This window comes from Leptidea sinapis, chromosome 16 (assembly GCF_905404315.1).
Source record: "Leptidea sinapis chromosome 16, ilLepSina1.1, whole genome shotgun sequence".
Taxonomy (NCBI): domain Eukaryota; kingdom Metazoa; phylum Arthropoda; class Insecta; order Lepidoptera; family Pieridae; genus Leptidea; species Leptidea sinapis.
The window spans coordinates 10,628,259-10,645,237 of NC_066280.1; the positions used below are offsets into that span (position 1 = coordinate 10,628,259).

Sequence of the window (16,979 nt, forward strand, 5' to 3'; positions counted from 1 at the left end):
ATATAAAAACCAGATCTGCCTCGCAGATATTAGTAGTGCCCCGGCATCATTCAACAGCGTTCAGGGGCAGTTTTCGTTACAGCACTACTAAGTGCTGGAATAATTTACCGCCACCAATTAGACTATTAAAAAATGTTCAAAATTTTAGATCAAAATATACAAAAACTATTTTAGAATCATTATATAATAATTATCCTTGATATGCAATGTATCTTATTAATTAACACAATTCTGTATTTTTATTATGTATATTTAATGTTCAACAATATATAGTAATATATATCTCATTTATAGTAAGTACCTAATGCCACCTTTATTGTATTATATGCAGTTACGTACAGATTAAACTATGATTTAATATTTATTATTATTACAATTATTTATTTATTTTTATTTTATTACACTATAAATTAAGAAACACGAAAAAGAATATATAATATTTAGTTAATCCCTTTGATGCCTACCTTCGCAAATTAATAACAATGGGAAGACTAATGCAACTGTCTACTCTAAATGTCACGAGGGGCTGCTGAAAACCAGTGTTGTGTTGGTGTCTTCTGCACTGACCAACAATATACTGAGTCAGCTCCTTTTAGCAGGGAATCACGCTCACACTGTTATTTTTTATACTTTATTTTTAATCTTTATAATAGTGTTACGGTATTTAATTTAGTATCTTAAGATTTTAATTAATATTGTAAATTGTTGTGTTTTTGTGTGAGTGTTTTTTGTATGCTAATAAAGTGTTTCTATTTCTATTTCAAATAAAAATATAAAAGTCTTTTATTTCTAACAAAATGTCTTAATATAAAAAAAAAAAACAATTTTGATGTCCTTGTTAGTAGTATATAAGTTAAAAAAATATTATTTCTAGGTTAGTTTCTAATTATTTGCTTAACATTTTATTTCAAAATTATTTTAATTTATTAAATGTTCATTTTGAAAGAACCCCTTTACAGGTGAGGGCTTCATCCAAAGAAAGCCAACTATCTCTGTTTTGAGCTTCTTTCATCGAGTGTTGGTCGGCGACTTTAGCTATTTCGTCCTTCTGTCCCATTTGGGGTCGCCCCCTGGATCGTTTGCCTTTTAGTCCAGTCATTTAAGCTTAAATTAGGTAAGAATCTCGGAATTCGAGATACTCAGCTGTAAGTCTGTAAATGTCTTGTATATTGACACCCTAAAAGTTGTCTCAAAACCTACATATGGTAGGGTGTAAGCAACTATTAAATTTCAAGGTCAAAGGTCACAAAAATCGGTTTTTTGCGCTTCTTTTGTAAATGTATCATTTCCTATGGGTTTTTTGGCTATTTGTATTTATTATCAATATTGTAGAATACGAAATTCTCTACAAATTTTGTTTAAAAATTTTTTTATACGGAGAACCGTTTTCGAGATAGAGGGCGGAGAGCGCGCGGTCACAGCATCTCTTCAGGTCAACCGGTGCCTCCGGTCGAAAACGCGCCATATATAGTTGATGAACAAGTATGTCATTAGTGTCATCGAGCCCTCACCACATGGCAATAAAAATTTATAATCACATCCCAAACGAAATTAAAAATAAAGAGAAGCCTTCTCTATTTAAAAGACATCTTAAAAATTTTTTAGTTTCAAAATGCTTCTACGATTTACCCGAATTTTTTAATTACAAGTGTGAGAATTAGTTACAATATAGTATAAGAATGTAAAAAATGTATAAGACTTATTTATTTTATGTATAACGTTGCTGTGCCCTTGCAGGGCGTCACATATTGTCTACCCATTAATGTACCAACCATCCTACTGTAAAATGTGACTTGCAATAAAATATTTTGATTTGATTTGATTTGATTTGAACTATCGATAAATCAATGATTATAAATATTTGTCAATTTTTATTATCTATTATATTATATTTTTGGGGTGTCAATATACAAGTATTTACAGACTTACACCTGGGTATCTCGAATTCCGAGGTGAACTTGCTGTAATGACAGGACTATTTGGGTTTTTTCAATGAAGTCTCCCTTGCTCCCCATCTTTGGTCTCAGTAGCCTTTGTTAAGCTTCTTATTTTTGTGTGTAACTTTTTTTGGATTTTCTTAATTTTGAGCATACTGCGTTCTATACCTCTTTAGCAGGTAGTTATTTTGTTTTTTATATTAATTGTGTATTTCAAACTCTGCGAAGGTTAGGCACGGTAGGAGAGTTGAATTAAGGAGTTTGGTTTTTATATTTAACATTGTAATAATAATATTACAAGAAATAAAAAAGACGCTGGGATCACATATCATCAGTAAGTATTTTATATTTTACAAGCGTATTATCCAAAATTTGAAAGATGCCATTGAGTGTCAAGATGCCACGCACACAAGCATCTAATAGTTGCCGTAATAAACAACCTATTGTTCTTAGGTAGGTACGGAATCTAGTTGGAGCGCAGCTGAGACCATGCCTTAATCTAAGGATAATTACACATCAAATTATGAAGCATTTAAACTGTCACTCTAATTCTAGAATTTAAATTCTTTATCTATCATATAGATATCGTAACGACAAGTACGGGCCTTACCGCATATCATAAATAAGGCATTGTTATTGCGGTGACAAGACTACTGCCTTCGCTATTGTAAGCTGACTAAGATTGATTTCACTTCCCGAAGAAGTTCAATTGGTTACGACACCGTGCCTCGCCTTCTTAAACTTCAATCGCCTAATTGACAGATATATCTAGTTATGTTTATAACGTCATATAAATATTTTTTAACCGACTTCAAAAAAGGGGACCAATTCTATACGCGCGTCAAAAATCTATCAACATCACAACTTTCTCCCCCTGAAATTTCATTACTACAAAAAGGCCTTAAATACAATATCAGACCGGGTCTTAGCCAAAATACCCTTGATACATTGGCAGTAGATTCAGAAGTGGCGTGTGTTAGAAGTCAACAAGATACTATGGCCGTTAGATATCAAATTTCGACTCTATTGAAAAAACCATCGTGTACCACATATAACCAAAACACTTAAAAACATGTTTTTACTTCTTTACAAAATAAAGTAAATCAAGAAAATTTAGTCAAAAGCCATAAAGGGAATTGCATTGTTATTCTAAATAAAAACGATTATGAACAGAAAGTAAATGATATAATACAAACCGACGATTTCGAACGTCTGAACTCAGACCCCACTAAAAACTTTACTTCAGAATTAAAAGAGTCCATCAAAAATTCGTCATTTATTTCTGGGGAGGTTCTCAATTTGATTTGTATTTTTTATATATGTACCCCGATTACGGTGAGATTTATGATCCGATTTACGTGATTCATCATTAGTTCGATGCGGAATGGATGCCATTTGGTTCCATATAAAAAAAAGTACGTTTGACTTAAAACCTATCAATAGGTAGCACATATAAAAAATAATATTTTATTAATATTAAAGGTAAAGGTAAAGGTATATTAAATTAAATTTTTAGTTATTTAATACTTTTCAGTTTTTGAAGTCGGTTTTTGGAACGAATTTCCTTACGGCAGGCTTGGAGGAGATAGGGATTTTGCTGCGGAACCGAACTGAAAAGGCGCGACAGTCGTATACACAAGCGATAGTGTATAATTTTGTAATTATTTCAATTTCTATGTAATTTTATGTTGTCAAACAAAAATAAAGAGACATATTTTGTTATTTTAATTGATAATTTGGATTACGATTTTTTTTATTTTACGTAATTTATTATTTCCTAAAAAACTGAATTTCCTAAATACTATCCTGTACTTAAAAAAAACTAATCTGCAAAATTTAAGAGAAAAATCAAGAAAACCTACATAAAATTGAACACGATTTTTTTTTTACAAATTGTGTCGATTCCACATTAGCCGAAGGAACTTCGTTCCTACCTGGTGTCCCACGACACCACATTTTTGGTTTTTTTAAACGTTTTTTTTATATGGAACCAAATGGCATCCATTCCACATCGAAGTAATATTATAATATATAATCAACCTGAATGAAAAACTCCTAAAAAAGCCGTACACAAAAAACAATTATATCATCAAGGTAAACAAAAATTTTCATAAAATGAAGACTACTGGGCCAAACTATGTAAAATTTTTGTAGGACCAAACGGCATCTATTCTGCATCGAACTAAAGAAAAATTACGTAAATCGGATCATAAATCTCATGTACATACATAATAAAATTCCGATCGAATTGATAACTTACTCCTTTTTGAAGTCGGTTAAAAAATATTACATATTATACAGTTTGGCCCAGTACTTTTACGTATGAAAATTTTTGTTTACGTGGATGACGTAATTGTAATTTGTGCACGGGTTTTTTAGGATTTTAGGATTTCATTCTGGTTGATTCTATATTATTATTTATATCACACAAAAAAGTAAAAAAAAAAACTACCTTTAAAAAAACCAACTTTATAAACTAAAAAGTATAAAATAACTTAATAAAAATTTCATTTAATACAGATGTAATTCAATCCTTTACGTTTAACTTTAATAAAATACTATCATTTGTATGAACTACGTCATATTGATAGGTTTGAAGTCGCTTAGTTGTTAAATAATTCACGTATGAATTTTATTATAACATCGCTGTAGAAATTTGATATGAAAATATCTGATACATAAAGACAAAGCTTCACAGAAGCCAGATAATTAAACCCGGCTGGCCCTGATACAGTATTTAAGGATAATTGATGAGTCAGCTGAGTCGATAAAGATGGCTTCCTATAGTGATAATTAATTTGTGTATATAAGAATATGTTATTAACTCCGCCATTCTATCCATACATGGATTATATCAGTTAATTAGACGACCCCTATAGCCCAGTGGTTAGTGATCCTGCATACTAAGCTAGAGGGTCCGGGGTACGAATCCCGGTAGGTGCAATCATTTATATGATGAATTTGAATCTTTGTTTCGGAGTCATGGATGTGTATTTGTATATATGTATGTTTAAGTAACTATATTGTATTAAATATATCGTTGTCTTGCAACCATAGTACAGTAGTAATTAAATAATTTGTGTAAGAGTGTGTCATTATTATTAATTAAAACTTGCTTTTATGAGTTGGTGTGAAAACTAGTGAATAGTATTAGTAATAGTAATACTAATTTGATTAGATATATGATAGGTTTACTGACTTAGAAATAGGTTTTAAAACAGTGTTTTGGTACCAGGCGATCATAGCTGAAGAAGAGATTGTCTTATGTATGACGCCAGTATAATGAGTTGGCGTGTGTACCTAAATCTAATTCTTTCAATAAATCTAATAAACAATATACAATATACAGATACACAGTTATACTGGGAAAACTAGTGAATAGTATTAGTAATAGTAATACTAATTTGATTAGATATATGATAGGTTTACTGACTTAGAAATAGGTTTTAAAACAGTGTTTTGGTACCAGGCGATCATAGCTGAATAAGAGATTGTCTTATGTATGACGCCAGTATACCTTAATATATTCTGACGTCTTGCGCTGTAAGTATTACACATATACACCAGGAGAACATAAATATGGTAGCTGTGATAGTAATGTCTTTCATACCGGTTGAAATCATGTTTCATCCTAGCAATATGTACCAGGACTTCATATGCAGTTTAGAGGTTTAATGTTAATTTTGCATCGGATACAGCGATTCTGTTGATTTAGTTTTTGGATGCCAAATTAAATTTGAAAATGTGCATTGTGTGCAGCAGTCGCATTGTATCAAGAACAAAATAAAACACAGTAATTGACGCAGTAGTCATCGCTGTAGAAATTCGACACGAAAATATCAATCTGCCTATTCGCAATACTAATAAGTCAATAGACCGCGGGCTCGTTTGTCTTCAGTTTTCCCAACTCCAATTAATTTTATTTCACTATTGGCACACAGTTCGACGGACAGATGGCTGTTGGAGCAGAATAGTCCTCGAATGGCGACCGCATACCAGAAGACGCAGTGTTGGCAGGACTCCCCCAAAGATATCTCCGACGATCTTGTCAAGATCGCCGGAATATGTTGGATGAGGACAGCGCAAGACCGATCGTCGGAGATATCTTTGGGGGAGGCCTTTGTCCAGCAGTGGACGTCTTCCGGCTGATGATGATGATGAAACCGAAATAGGTGAGTATTGTTTGCTCACATTTTGTAGAGATGCGGGTTTGGACACGAAGCTGTGATGTCAATGCACTGGTGCGCTTGGATGTACAGAATATTCATAACATGCGCCTACAGTACCACATCTCAAATCCCTATATTGTATTTCTCGAGCTTATATCCTCCACGTTTGTACCCCATATAGGAAAATTTGAAATATAAGAGCTCACAGAGGTTTACAGTGTCATGGAAATGCTGTTTCATCATATTTTATTCGTATTTTTTTTAATGATATTAAGAGACGAGCAGGACGTTCATCTGATGGTAATTTAAACGCCCTGCCCATTACAATACGTTGCCACTCAGGATTCATGAAAAACCCAAAAAATTCTGAGCACTACAATTGCGATCGTCACCTTGATACACTTGAAGATGTTAAGTCTCATTTGCCTAGTAATTTCACTAGCTACGGCGCCCTTTAGACCGGAACACAATAATGCTTACACATTACTGCTTTACGACAGAAATAGGCGCCATTATGGTACCCATAATCTAGCCGGCATCCTATGCAAAGAATAACTGATAATTCACAAGTGATCGAAAGCGCAACATTTTGTAGTTACTTATTATTTGAATAAGAAAGAAAAGAATAACGGTTTAGAATTTGTCCTCAAGTCAATAGCCACGTTTATTACCATTATATCCGTAACATAATGTTGTTTCGGGTCGTTTCAGCGTGAGCAAAATGGCGCTGGCATCTGAAGTCCGTGTTACTTTGATTTACTTGAATAATCTTTTCATACAGTGCAGAGTCACGAACGCAATATTTCATTATAAATATTTTAATTAAATAAAATTGTATTCACAATTATTTTTGTCACAAGTAATTAAGTTCTTTCATCAATAATGTTATATCTTCACATATTGAAAGGACTGGGTCAACATAAATTAACCATTCCGGCGAAAACATATCTCTCTTTAAAATAAATTCTCAATATTATCAGATTAGCATATATTTATAAAAACTAGCCTTCCTTGCGTGTTATTGTTATATGTTAAAAATTTCAATCATATTATAAGTGTTTTACAAAAAATATCAATCATATTATAAATGTTTTGCAAGACACTTTTCGCCCCACACCTCTCTCCATCTCTTGGTGTAATCAACTGTCGGCTGCAGTATTCCCGGACCGATACCTTTACAGCTTAGATATAGAGCCTTCAAGCTTGAGCATATTCGCTTATAAAGTGCCGGCGACGCATATCTTGGTCTCTGATTATGACTATGACGTCCTATATAGCCGAATGGTTAGTGACCCTGACTACTAAGCTAGAGGTCCCGGGTTCGAATCCCGGTAGGTGCAATCATTTATATGATGAATATGGATGTTTGTTTCCGAGTCATGGATGTTTATATGTATGTTTATGTAAGTATATTACATTAAATATATCGTTGTCTTGTACCCATAGTACAGGCTATGCCTAGTTTGGGGCAAGATAATTTGTATAAGAGTGTGTCAATTTTATATTTTATTATTATTCAAGGGCTGCGGGTCTTAAACTTTTCATCACGTGTGCCCCTTGCCCGTTTGTAACCTCCTTTTTCCAAAAAGGGATGAAAGTAGTAAATCTTTAGCGAATATAAGAAACTCGTTTCATTAATGGGTAATAATTACTTAAATGAGGATTAGCGAGTCCGCACATTGGCTGTAGTTCCACCAGACTCTACACAAATGAGACCAAACCGTCATTTGTGTCTCCATTTTCCTTGCTGATTTTAAGGAGAAAATTCTAATGGAAAAGCACATCTTGGAATGATTGGGTGCTTACCTGTTGAGCGTCTCTTTGGCCGAAGTGTCCGATGTAGTTAGGAAAGACGGTGAAGTTGTAAGAGATGCGGTGCTGGTGGCAGAAGTTGACGATCACGGGCAGACAGACGCCAGGCGCAGGGTTGCGAGCGGTGGGGCCCGGAGTTGGAGCGGCGGCGGGCCACGTAACGAGCGTGGAGCGGTTCACGACCTGTGACACGTACTGCCGAGTGCCGGCGGACGACTAGATCAATATCTTTATATATATATATATATATATATATATATATATATATATATATATATATAATTCTTCTGTACGTGTGTTGACAGTAAATTCCTCGTAAACGGTTTACGAGGATGCCGGCTAGATTATGGGTACCATAACGGGGCCTATTCCTGCCGTGAAGCAGTAATGTGTAAGCATTACTGTGTTGCGGTCTGAAGGGCGCCGTAGCTAGTGAAATTACTGGGCAAATGAGACGTAACATAGTGCTGACTCTGTCAAGAAAACTGTAAGTTTTGTTTGACTAGTGGTTGAATTGACATTTTAAAGAAGTTATGCTGAGAATTCGACGTCGTAAGGACTTTTTTTTTCTTTATTGATTTAGGGGCTTTTATACAAAAGAAAAACAAAATTCTTAACTAACAAACTAAAAAAAAGTTAATAAAACCAAACGCAAGTTATATCTATAGTGTTCAAACAATAAGACTTATGGATCCAAACAGGTCGTATGGACTTGCCAACCGTAACTAGGGCCGTAACATTGCTTCAAAAAGGCCATTCGCAGCGTTCTGTGGCGTTGCAGCTGGGTTTTTCCCGGCGAGCAATCCAGAATACTTGGAATCATTTCAAGAGACTGGGAGACTAACCAGAAGACGGGTATCTGGCAAAGTTCGAGCAAATACCGCACAGGAGGACCGCTACATGTGGTTGACGACAAGCAGAGAACGCTGCGCACACACACGCTCCTTACAAAACTGTTTGTGACAGGCGACCGGTACACACGTTAATCATCAAACCATTAGAAATCGTTTACACGAAGACCAGCTGTTCTACAGAAGATGCGTAGTACGGATACTATTAGCATGTGCTCATAATACAAACCGATTATCGTTCGCAAGGCAGCATCTGGCACAGGATATGAATGATTTGACCACAGTATTGTTTACGGTTGAGTGCAAAGTTAAAATTTTTTGTGATAATCATCGCATTAGGGTCTGGAGGCGTGAAGATAAGCGATTTTCGGATGCTTGTATCCATGAAAGTGACAGATTTGGGGGCCCAATGTTATGGTATGGGGAGGAATCTCTATGTCAGACAGAACCGAGCTGGTAATTCTAAACGAAGGCACAATAACAGCTCAACGTTACATCAACGAGGTCATAAGACCCCGTGGTCTCATATGCACAGAGAATCAGCGCAAGATTCCATCTGATGCGCAAAAAATTTCGCGCTCATGCAGCTAGGGCTACCAGATAAGCCCTAGAGGAGGCTGGTATACAGGTGTTGCCCTGGCCTGCAAATAGTCCGGATCGCAATCTCACTGAACACATGTGGGATTTACTGAAACGCAGTGTTCGAAGCACAAACTAACCCGTACACAATGAAAGACAGCTAGTAAACGTTCTGAAATCAAGCTGGGAACTAATTCCTCAAGAAACAGTGGTACCAGGTGGAGAGTGTAGGTACCTTCTAGGCTTCAAGAGTGCATTAGAAAGCGGGGAGGGCTTACAAGGTCATGAAGAAAGTCACAAATCAACCAACGTTTTTATTTTTTTATTTTCAGATTTTTTTTTCTCATTGATTATTTTTGCAAACATGCAAATTTTTTGAAAAATTGGAGAAAATTTATTTTTTTAATTGTTATCATCATTATTTTATGCTGTCTATAATAAAAATGAATTAACTTATCCAACGAATCATTAATCAACCATTAAACTTCAAGAATTCATGAGAATACTGTAAAAACGTGGTGGCCCGTATTTTGTTTTGACTAGTATATGTGTAAAAGATCAATTCTTTTGTTAAAATCTTAGATCATTTTTTAATTAGTTTTCAAGTCATGGATGTCAAATGTATATCGTATACATACGTAGATGTATTTTCTAAAATAACGCAAAATGAGTCGTAAGCCTGCTTGTTGTGAGTTGAATCAGTAGCTATAGTTATTGCTCTTTTAAAATAAATGCTAATAGTTATAATACAAGTAAAAAAATGATACCAAAAAACGTTTACGATTTACGATTATTGTAATTTTTTAGTCCGGACTACACGGGAAGCACCAGCTTAAAAATTAAAAAAAGAATTATCAAAATTGGTTCCCCCAGTCGAAAGTTCTGAGGTAATAAACATAAAAAAACATACCTATGAATTGATAACCTCTCCCTTTTTTGAAGTCGGTTAAAAATTATTATATCAGAAATAATATTCGCTAAGCTTGCTTTTATTAATTTATAAATACGATTTATCACGAGATTCTTAGTTTGTAGAATGTGCATTCCGGTCACAAATATGTTAATTAAGGTGTTTCGACAAAGGCCGCGTGGTTTAATTGCGGTCACATTATTGTGGTATTTGGGCCTCTGTCGGTCGCTATTTTGGGCGAAAGTTAATTCCTCGCCTCTACCTTTTTTGGGATTACGAAAAATTCTTCGTAGACCGACCGACCACGAGCGAAACGGGAATGAAAATTTAAATGGCAGTTAGTCAATAATATTAAATAGAGTATGAATTGCACTGTTCTTTTTTTTTCATGGAATAGGAGCACAAACGAGCGTACGGGTCAGCTGTTGTTAAGTGATCACCTACGCCCACAATCACTTGCAACACCAGAGGAATCACAGGAGCGTTGCCGGCCTTTAAGGAAGGTGTACGCGCTTTTTAGAAGGTACCCATGTCGTATCGTCCCGGTAACGCCGCACAAGGAAGTTCATTCCACAGCTTTGTAGTATGTGGAAGAAAGCTCCTTGAAAACCGCACTGTGGAGGACCGCCACACATCCAGATGGTGGTGATGATATCCTAAATTGTGGCGTATCGTGCGAAGGTGGAATTCGAACACTCCCCGTGATAAAAGCGGTAGAAGATGCACAATGAAGCGACGTCTCTACGCAACGCCAAGTGATGCAGCCGTTCACAGAGCACTGGGTCCCCGACAATTCGAGCTGCTCTGCTTTGCACGCGGTTTAATGGATCGAGCTGATACTGGGGTGCGCCAGACCAAAGATGACAGCAATACTCCATATGTGGCCGGATCTGCGCTTTGTACAGCGCTTTTTTAATGAGAAACACTTTTTTTATGATATAAGGAACGAGACAGTGTGTACACAATTTCTGTATATAATATTCACCAGATACATAATAGCTTTAAGGGTAAATGTATACACTTTTATAATAAAGTCCCGGCCACTGTTCAGGCATTATCTATAAATAAATTTAAATGTTTAAAAAAATGGCTCTGTCGTAAGTCCTACTACTCCACAGTTGAATATCTAAGTGATCCGACAGCCTGGGACTAGATTATGATTATTTTATGACAATAGCAATGACAGTACAATATTGTAAATTTTATTAGAAAGAGCGCTTCTTCTCTCTCAGAGCGCCATTTGTTTCCGAAGCCGTAGTATATAAGAAATGACTACAAAAGAATTCTAATTAAGTAACGTAAGTTATATTCTTTTATAAAATATTTTTAATTGTGAACTTGGAAATTAATTTTTTCTGTTAATAATAATAAAATATTATTATTATTATTATTATTATTATTTATATGTTAGAGCACTTATATCAGATAATATCGCACCATTTCCAAAGTATAATTTTTACTAACATTAAGTATGTCGAACAATGACGAATCAATTACCTTAAATATCAACGTAATTTTAAAAACAGAATGCTTCATTAAGAATCTTATCTTGTTAATACAAAAAACGACCCAATATTTAATTAAAAAGTATAATAATCGTAAGTCTTACATCGTGACAAATTCTATGGCTCATTGTTTTAGAAAACAAATATTTTGAGAGAATAATACTTTAATTATTTGTGAAGCCAGCATCGGGAAACAAAAGGTGTGTACTAAAGATGGAATCGGAACTCGTCCGGAACTGTTTTAATTTGTTGCATTAAATTCAGAAACAGTTCTTTTGGCATTCCTTGGTGGGATCCTTCATAATATACTTCACATAAACTTGTTATGTCTACTACTCGGCTAAGTCGAGTTAGTAAGTCTTTTGTTGGGCGATGTATATACTTTTACAATAAGATCCCAGAAAATGTTCAAAAGAAATGTATTATGTTATTCAGAAGAATTTTAAAAAATGTTTGTGGGGTAAAGGTTACTATAACATAAATGACTTTCTTAATGTTTCCACAGATTGGGAATGGAGCGACCGCCCTCGGGCTATTAAATAATAAGTTTAATTGCACAATATTACTTTGTAAACATATTTTTTGATGAAAAAAAATGCCCGCTGAATTTGTTGCGCCCATAGGTAGTTTTTGACTTTCCATAAGTAATTTTCAATAAATAAACACTTTTAAAGTATTCAATCGCGTGTAATTTTATGTGTTTTACATGCTATTTTTGCGTAAAAGCTACATTTTTATTATTATGTTAGTTAACCCGACGTTTCAAGACCTTTCCATAGGGCCTACCATCAACTTTTAATAAGCGATGCGAATCCGATGCAGTTCAGTTTAGGTACCTAAACCGAATCACTAAAATTCGTACCATGAAGTGTCGTTTGGATCGCTTATGAAGAATGAACGAAATAAAATTGCGTTTCGAAACCTAAAATGATATGATTTTAGCGGTTTTTTTGCGCAGAAAATACTAAAAAACCATTTTAAAATTGCGCTTTATTTATAGCGTCAAATTATAAACCATTAAGCCCTTTTTTGTACTTATTAAATAATAGAAATATAAATAAATATAGTTCTTTGTCTTACAAATTAAATGTGTGGTGTTTTCGTAATAATAACGAGTAATGAATTATAAACGCACCTCCTCATTGATGTTTGATTTGACAGGAGCACAGAGTACATTTTTTTTAATTTGTTCTTGCGAACAGTCTATAGCCCGGGCCCTTACTGCCTCGTCCTTAGTATTTTCATTTTCGGTATTTATTTTCAGTATTTTGTTTTACACAAAAGTCCAATTAAATATTCTTATCTCATCTTTCATCAATAAAATTTTCATTTTCTGTATGTTTACACTATTTTTTTTGTCATTAACAACACGATTCACTTTCTTCTAGGAAGTAGCAACTTTTTTCGTATCGCTCACTTTGACACATATGCTATCCAGTTTAGGTTGATATATTACCTCATGGTACGAATGTATGAATGAACTAAATCAGTTTGCGATTCAATTGACATTCAATTGACATCATTACGAATTAATCAGTTGATTTGATGACAACCTAAATTGGATAGCTGTAATCACATCGTGGTACGAAATTTTGAAGCAGTTCATTTTAGGTTGTCAATTGAATCGCAATAGGAGTTCATGGTAGGATTGAATAATAATAACTTTTACAAAAAAAATAAAAACAAAGTTACAATTAAACGTGTTTTAATCCTTTAAAAGTGTTTTATTTAGATGTGTAACACTCGCGTTAATCAAAGAAAATACTAAATTTAATTTCAGTTAAGCGCCGGTGGCACAATAGGTAGAAAGGTTGACTCTCACCACGGAGTCCCCGGATCGATTATCGCTCGTTTATTCGACGCTTTATAAGGTCGACAACGCTCTTGTGATTCCTCTGGTACGACAAGATGGGCAGCGGTGATCACTTACGATACGTTGTTCTGTACCAACGCTCGCTGGTCCTCCTATTTAAGAAAAAAACACGAGTATCGTAAAGGTATAAAAGGCATTAATTTTCTCAAAATTGATTCCTTTAGAATGCTTTTTGATTTCATTTCTAATATACTAGATACTACTACCACTCCGGAAACAAATAGCGCTCTGAGAGAGAAGAAGCGGCGCAAGAAACTCTCCCAGCATTCTCGTTTTGCGCTCTATTTAATAAAATATACATCATAGTACTGTTATTACTATTGCTATAAAATAATCATAATCTAGTCCCAGGCTGTTCGATCACTTAAATATTCAGCTATGGACTATTAGGATTTACGACAGAGCCATTTTATAATAAAACATTTAAATTTATTTATAGATAACGCCTGAACAGTGGCTGGGACTTTATTATAAAAGTGTATACATTTACCCTTAATGCTATTATGTATCTTATGAAGCCTACTAGAATTAGTTACAAGAAATCCCTTATTTCTAGTGTTATAATAATGAAAATCACCATTAAGAGCAAAAAGGTGACGATTTTTGTGAACGTTTATTAATTTTTCATAAATGCACTGACAATGAACAGTCATAATATTTTTTTCTTTAAAATTTTCTTTGAGAGACGGACAGTCCGTATGACTAGGCTTACCTGCACGGCGGGGTTAGCCCGGAAGTAAGCAAAGAATGCCCCAGTGATGGCGAGCAAGGCGACAGCGTTGAGTGCCAGCTGCAGCATGCGGAACCTGTGAGCTGATGAGTCCGTGCTGGAGCCGCGAATATTGTGGAGCATCTGTCAACAACATCACTCATTACTGAACAATATCCGGACGACCGAGCCTTGCTCGGATTTTCAATAATGTACAAAACCTAAGAAAAGAATAGGACATCTGGATTCGAACCGGGGTGTTCTGATTTCCGGATCATCCAATGTCACATCTGCGCTATTATAGTCTTGTATATAGTGGCGAAATTTACCTTTGTATTCTATTGTTATTGTAGCTGTTTCTCATTAAAACACGGATTAATGACGGACTACATTTTATGAAAATCGTTGGAGCCGTTTCCGAGATTCAGATTATATTATATATACAAGAATTGCTCGTTCAAAGATATAAGATAGGGCGCAGTACTAAATAGAACAGCAATTGAGGAGAACTTTGTGTGTATTAGCTCATGGTCGCTCAGAGGTTAATGGAGACGGCTAAGATCGGAGTTTCCCTGCGAGATCGAATAAAAAATAAGGAGATTCGTTGGAGAACCAAAGTCAATACATAGCTAAGATGGTTGCTGACTGAAGTGGCAGTAGGCAGGGCACTTAGCGTGATGGATGGATGGCCGTAAGGGTAGTAAAGTCCACGAATGGCGACGACGTACCGGAAGACGTACTGTTGGTAGGCCCTCCTCCAGATGAAGCAACGATCTTGCCACTATCGCTGGAATAGGTTGTATGAGGCCAGCGCAGGACCAATGATCGTGGCGATCTTTGGGGGAGGTATTTGTCCAGCAGTGGACGACTTCCGGCTGAAATGATGATGACGATGATGATGATGGTTACGGATTTACAGCAGAAAAAGCTGCTGGAAGCTAGAGAACAGATTAGTATTAAGGTAATAGAATGTTGCGCTCAGGTAGATGCTCTTGGACGTCACGGGCTATCCTGTCTAAAATCGGCAGGCCGTATCAGTCGTCACGCCAGCATTAATGAAGTCATCCGCAGGGCATTTGCCGCTCTTAATATACCAGCTGTTTTAGAGCCAAATGGTATTACCAGCCGCGATGGCAAGCGTCCTGATGGAATGACGCTGGTGGCCTGGGCACGGGGAAGGGCGCTGGTGTGGGACGCTACTTATGTCGACACTCTGGCTCCTTCTCATGTCCAAGTTACGTCAGTTGGTGCTGGGGCTGCTGCTTCGACTGCCGAAGATAGCAAGCGTCGCAAATATGTTGGTCTCAGTGAGTCATACATCTTTGTGCCGTTTGGTGTCGAGACACTTGACCCGTGGGGACCAGAGGCGCGGAGAATGTTCAAAATACTATCTTCGCGCCTCGATAAGGCTACTGGAAACCCAAGCGCTGGCAGCTAGTTTGGTCAATGGATCAGCCTAGCTATCCAACGCGGTAATGCTGCCAGTATTCTTGGTACGCTTCCACGTAATGATAGTTTTAATTTTATGTAGTCGTAGTATTGTAAATATAGTTATAAGATTTGTTTTCTTTGAATAATAAATTAAGATAATCGAATAGGAAAAATATTAAAGAGAGAAGTTTCACTTATGACATGACGTGTACTTTGTACGCACGCAATTTTTTAGTAAATCGTCTAGTCCTCTATTTATTTTATTTTTATTGTTATACAAATGTATTCGAAGCCAAACTAGATAATCTGTACTTCGACTGCTAAATGCCTCCTATAGTAAGTAGTCCAGTTTTAAAAAAAAAATTAAATAGATATAAATTCATGTAATTGTCTTAATATTGTTGGCCATGTAGCGAGAGTCTGCGATACTAAAACTAGTGATAATAACCTCAGCAAACATCGATAGATGGTGGGAAAAAAAATTGTGTACGTTATTACGTTGATTCTTGAAGTATATATAACACGGAAAACGAACAATATTGATTCAAAATGCAAAAATAGTTCAGAATATTGTACATTCCTTCGCAGCCAATTGTGTTATGCGTCAAAATTAGTTCTCTGGACGCTCGCGAGTGGCGCTTCAAATAGGCACAAAACATTTGCTGTCAAACATATGGAACAGCCTGTCCAGTGGTATTTCAACAGGTCAGTGCAGAGACTACAGAACGCCATTTGATTATATCCTTACAACTTCCTCTACATTAATTGCTCTTTTTATACATTCTCGTTGGTTCGGGGTGCTTCATTATAATTAAGAAAAATAAATATAATTGATAAAATAAACTATTATTAACCAAATACCTCACATTTTTGTACTTTATTAGTATTTTCTATATCTATAGACTTTGTTTATATGGATATGCTTTTGCTAACGGATGCCGTCTGGCACTCAATCTCTGAAAGCAACTGTGCAAGCTTTCAAAAGCTTTTTAATACTTGAAATCCAATGTTCAAAGAATATATATTCGAGATTTTTATGAAAGATTTGAATTGGGCTTTTAAAATAAAATATTGTAGTTATACAATACTAATTCTTCGTGACTCTTACAATGCTAGCCACGAAGAATTATTCATGATTTGAATTGTTTATTATGATTTGAATTAATAAATATGAACAAATTAACTATTTATGGTTATAGTAAT

General features: G+C 35.4%; 1 protein-coding gene across 1 annotated transcript in view; it reads right to left on the minus strand.

The window, feature by feature from the left end:
* Positions 1 to 16,979, minus strand: part of LOC126968764 (atrial natriuretic peptide-converting enzyme-like) — a 188,505-nt gene that overhangs the window by 71,579 nt on the left and 99,947 nt on the right. Inside the window, exons 6-7 of the mRNA XM_050813877.1 lie at positions 14,349 to 14,489; positions 7,913 to 8,113 (exon numbers count right to left, since the gene is read on the minus strand). Coding sequence (XP_050669834.1) covers positions 7,913 to 8,113; positions 14,349 to 14,489 — 342 coding nt within the window. The remainder of the gene's footprint in view (positions 1 to 7,912; positions 8,114 to 14,348; positions 14,490 to 16,979) is intronic.